Source organism: Limulus polyphemus, unplaced genomic scaffold, assembly GCF_000517525.1.
Source record: "Limulus polyphemus unplaced genomic scaffold, Limulus_polyphemus-2.1.2 Scaffold8880, whole genome shotgun sequence".
NCBI classification, from domain to species: Eukaryota; Metazoa; Arthropoda; class Merostomata; order Xiphosura; family Limulidae; genus Limulus; species Limulus polyphemus.
In genome coordinates, this window is record NW_013674490.1 from 1 (window position 1) to 5685 (window position 5685).

At 30.1% G+C, this 5685-nt stretch overlaps 1 protein-coding gene across 1 annotated transcript in view; it reads right to left on the reverse strand.

Annotated features, from left to right (window-relative positions):
• Nucleotides 1-2196: 2196 nt before the first annotated feature.
• Nucleotides 2197-5685, reverse strand: part of LOC106475619 (cytochrome P450 2U1-like) — a 19284-nt gene continuing 15795 nt past the window's right edge. The window contains exons 4-5 of the mRNA XM_013936296.2: nucleotides 4930-5117; nucleotides 2197-2611 (exon numbers count right to left, since the gene is read on the reverse strand). Coding sequence (XP_013791750.2) covers nucleotides 2436-2611; nucleotides 4930-5117 — 364 coding nt within the window. The 3' untranslated portion in view covers nucleotides 2197-2435. The remainder of the gene's footprint in view (nucleotides 2612-4929; nucleotides 5118-5685) is intronic.

Consider the following 5685-nt stretch of genomic DNA (forward strand, 5'->3'; position numbering starts at 1 on the left):
TTTTTTTATCTTTTCAGGGCCAGAATATTTTTCGTTATTGGTATAATGTCTCAAATTTTAGTTTTAAAAAGAAATAAGCCCTACCAGATATTTTTCTATTAATTCTGCGTCAAAAAAGCACGTTTTTTCATTTTCCAAAAAAAATCATATTTTACCCAAAAAGCCAAGGCTATAGCCCATGATTCTGCCGGTATTTTGAAAAAAAATAGTTTTTCCTCATATTTCAATACAAAGATGCTTTCGAAGTAAGACTTTGAAAATTGATATCCTTTCATCAAAATTCCGATTAGTGTTTTGATAATCTGTTATCAAAACTTTGGATAATTTCAATTTTACTGTTTTTTTTTCTTTTTTAATATTGTAAACAAAAAATATTTTTGAAAGTAAGGCTATTCAAACAAAATCCCAACATCTAATAGGCCATCACGTCTTCTTGCAAAATAAACTCCACCTTTTGGATTGTTTTTACTCTGTGTTAGCGAAAGTTCAAGTTTTTTTTTATCTTTTCACGGTACATAATATTTTTCGCTAATGCTGTATTATTTCAATTTTGAGTTTTCCGACGAAATTAGCCCTATCCGATATTTTTAGATTAATTTTGAACTAAAATAGCACCTTATTCCATTTCTCAAAAATATTCATATTTTCACCGAAAAGCCAAGGCTATAGTATAGCCCATGTTTTTTCCCAAATTTTGAAAAAAACAATATTGACTCAAATAATTGTTATCAACGTGTCACAGATTTAGTTGATTTATACAGTCTATGTCATTTATTATCTTGTATTAGATCACATTTTCCTTATTGCTCTTCATGTTATCTCTTACAGACTACAAATCAACGAGTATAATATCGCATGGCAACGCAACACAAAATCACAATGATTTATGACATAATATTATAATTTTGTTCAGGAGTTTATAACGGCAACTGTCTGCCAACATTAACCGCAAAAGATAACCTAATGGCTTCAGACATTTAAATCAGAAACGAGAATTAAGACTGACCATTAATGTCCCTAAAATAATATTTCATATTATCATGTATCATAGACATATCTCTAGTGAAATTTCTTCAATCTTTTCCACATCAAATTTTTATTGGAAAACATTGAAGTAATTTGCTGTTATACAGATTTTATAGAATGACATTCTTTCAGTTGTTGATCTTCCAATAAACTAATTGTATTCACTGTATGGTCATTTAATGGTTATCCCATGATCATGTAAACATCTTTTTCTAAACAAGAACTTTGATCATACTAACAAAAAAGTTCAGTTTATTGTTTATTTATTCTTAAAGATTTTTAATAACGTAACTAAAACTTAAGAATTGGAAACTTTTCAGCATAACCTCACAAAACTTCTGGGAAATTAAACGTCATAAGTTCAAGTCCAAGCAACTGAGGTTAAGCCATATGTTTGTCATGTTTTATCATACCGTCATGTGCATTTAGAAACAGCTAATGTTTCCAACTGTGATTTATTGCTTTTGATAACACGATAATTACTGCCCAACTGGTACAAAGTACAGCAATAAAATTACAAAATTGAAATAAAACACATCTTGAAACCGTTAGGATCAACGCAAAGGAATAAAATGGCATCACTCGTTTCATTTCATCTTGTATTATATTGATGATTTATCTACAGTTAGTGTTAGGAGTTTGAAAAATGTGGGATAAAATATAAAGTTTTACCATTTAGAAAGTTCTAGAAGTTATGCAAATGAAATGTGAAAGTTGTAAGATGAAAAACTATTTTAATTCTTAATTTAAAATCGTCTTCCACTCAAACTCACTCAGCAATATTATGTAAGTTCATATGGAAATCTTTAGTAGATATGCTTTATCAAGAAAAAAAAAATCTCTTATTTGATTTTCATGGCATATTTATTGAAAGCTTGTCAAATTACTGAATATACATACAGTACATTCAGAGTTATAGTAATATAAATATGTAATTGTTTCACCAATACGACAGTACTATTATATTTATATAGATTTGTAATTAATAATTAATGTTAATATTGAATAAAACTCAAGACTCTTGGTTTACACTGATTAGTATGAATTAAAAGACCGTAAAAAGTCGTTCTTCTCCGTAACAATAGATTAACCCACTGCAATTGATAACATAAATATACAGTGGTGTTAGGTTTAGCGATCAGTAAAAGATGTTTGAAACTTAATATTGGGTAGAAATGCAAGAAATTTATTTATTGACTGAACAATATAATATGAGCACATGTAATAATATAGTAATACATCAATGTGTAACGTACAGAACTATAGAATACAAATATTTCATATGTTTACTAGAAATAATTATCCACTTACAAATAACAAGCAGTGTATATACTAGTCTCCAACTGCTACAAAAAAAATTAATTAGGATTGTAAAACATGTTCCAGAAGAAGCTTGTATCTTTTTCAACTTAACGAAATAGAAATCTAATATGATGGAATTTGGCGTCCCAATTCAGTTCAAAAATTCCATCAAAGTTTGGTTTTTCACCGGCAGGGAGAGCCACGGTAAAGCGTTGAAGTATAGACACAAAATATAGAAACATTTCAACTAGGGCCAACTTCTCACCGGGACAAGAGCGTTTTCCTTTTGAAGAACAGTAAACAAATATCAATACTTTTTCTGACACGAAAGTCACACAATTATGGTAGAATGAGCCAAGATTTAAAGATTCTAGACTAAAATCATTATGACATTTTAAATTGTGTTTCCGTCTTCGTTTCACAATATTTGCGAAAAGTTAGGCATGGGCTATCTGTACTAGCATTGTACATTCTTCTATCCAAAGCTTGGTGTTTGAGCAGAATTTCAGCTTTCACCATTATACCTTTCCTATAGTTGACTTTAGAATACTACTTTTATGACTATATTACAATAGAGTAACATTTTTTCGATTGTAGATTATGGTTATATTTGTTTTGCTAGTGAGGAAGCCAGTAATGTAGGGATTTTATTATCCATGTAAAATCGAGATGGCTTAGCCCGCTATGTGATCATTATCTGATCAAGTGATATGTCCTCTTCCATCCCTATCTTGTATGGTTCTGTTACGACAGCGGAAGTCACGTGACGCTGGTAACACGTCATGATATTCTAGACGGATCATGAAGGCCCGAGCGTTTTCTAGGCGCCCTCTATTTTAATATATAAGCCCGGCAAATAAAGCGGAGAGAGGAAGTGACGGCATAGATAATTGCAGACAGGCAGAGATAGAGACTGACAAGCGCGGTAGTGACCGTAAGTAAAGTGTGTGAATTGTTGTGAATTATAGCGTGTGTTGAGGTTAAAGTGACTGTGGGAATTAATTGTATTACAAAGTTGTATTAAGAAAGAATAAACTAGTTTTATTTAAGAAAGGACTTGTATCGCTAAAGTTTCATCAGAAAGAAATTATACGGGAAATTAACAAACGAATACAGAAACGTAACAGTCCCACTTTTTCAAGTTCAGTAGCCAGCCCTACATAGATTTTATATTTAGCGGTGCATTTTTTTTCCTAATACTTATTTGTTTACTTTTTTTTACAAGAGATGCCTACGTGTTTTACTAGGTTATAACATATATTCTAAAGCTTTATACATTTTACATATAATGGGTAGTTGAAGATCGTCGACACTGTTTTGCTCTATCAAATGATGATCAGATGAGTTTTGTATTGCTTTAATACAGTTGTCCATACACAGAGAGTGGTAACGCTCTCTCCAATAACTGGCTCGGCATAGCCAGGTGGTTAGGGCTCTCGACTCGCAGTCTGACGGTCGCGGACTCGAATCCTCGTCCCACCAAACACGCTCGCCCTTTCAGCCATGGGGCGTTATAATGTGACGGTCAATCCCACTATTTATTGATAAAAGAGTAGCCCAAGAGTTGGTGGTGGGTAGCGATGACTAGCTGCCTTCCCTCTAGTCTTACACTGCTAAATTAGGGACGGCTAGCGCAGACAGCCCTCGTGTAACTTTGCGCGAAATTCAAGAACAAACAAACAAACTCTTCAATAAGGTCCTGATTAACAGCAGATAACAACTCATTGTGGTAAGGAGCTTGAATATTTTTAAAGGTTTATAGAATTTGATTTTGGAAGAACTCTTTATTGATGGAGATCATTTTTATTGATCTTAAAAATAATTGTTTGAATACATAATTATTATACAGTGGTTATTTCAAAGAAACAGCTTGTGCAGGCTCTCAATACCACCAACTGACAAATCCTTATCTATAAAACTATGTAGCTTTATCTATGTCATATTATATACTGACATTTGAAACCAGAGATGTTTTATGTTGAAATATTATGCTCTGTGTATGTTTTTGTTTTTCTGTAAATTTCAATAGAATTATTAACATTGTACAACTTGCAACTGACCAAGAAGGAAAAAAAAACATAATAAATTACTTTGTTAACAATAATTTACTTGAAATATAGGGATGAATAATAAAAAAAATAACATCTTCTTTAAAACATATAGCTACATGTTATAGAAAACTTGAAAAATGCTATTTTTTATATATTTAAGAAATTATAAGATTTTTCTTTACTATATTTGATACTCATTATTCAGTATATGCTATGAAACAACTATTACATCATAGTGATGTTTACTTTTAAACAAGTTGGCTTAAGATTTGTTTGTAAACATATAGTAAAGTTAATTACCTCAAAAGGAGTACTTACAGAAAACCCTAAAAGAAGGCTTAAGAATAAGAGTAAGAATGTGAAATAATATTAAAATTGTCCAAAACTCAAAAAGGAGCAGCGAAGAATATCATAACACAAATATCTGATAAAAATAGCAAACAAAAATAATGATATAGATATCTGTATGTACATTTATATTGACAAACTTCTTAAAAGGAAGATCTAGTTACGTCATGAATGAATCAATAAAATATTCGGCTAATCTTACCGATTATAAATGGAATGAAATATTCTGGTTTCACTAAAGTAGTACCATCTTGACTGAGGAAATGTTCTGGAAAGAATTCACTGGGATTCTTCCAGTATCTGGGATCGTTGTGAACAGCCCAGATGTTGTTCATGACAATTGTTCCTTTAGGAATGTTGTATCCTTGAACAGTTGTGTCTTCCCTCGTACTTGAAAATAGAATCAATGTTATATTCTGTGTCTTCCCTCGTACTTGAAAATAAAATCAATTTTGTACTCAGAGTATATGATTGATTATACCAATGACCTTTATTTTTAATATTTATTCATTTATTTGCTTGTTAAGTGTTTAATTTCATATTTTATTTTTATATTGAGAAATGATACACTTTTAGATGTATACATGTAATAATTTATATACGCTTTTAGATGTATACATGTAATAATTTATATACGCTTTTAGATGTATACATGTAATAATTTATATACACTTTTATATGTATACTTGTAATAATTTATATACGCTTTTAGATGTATACATGTAATAATTTATATACGCTTTTAGATGTATACATGTAATAATTTATATACACTTTTATATGTATACATGTAATAATTTATATACACTTTTATATGTATACATGTAATAATTTATATACACTTTTATATGTATACATGTAATAATTTATATACACTTTTAGATGTATACATGTAATAATTTATATACGCTTTTAGATGTATTACATGTAATAATTTATATACGCTTTAGATGTATAC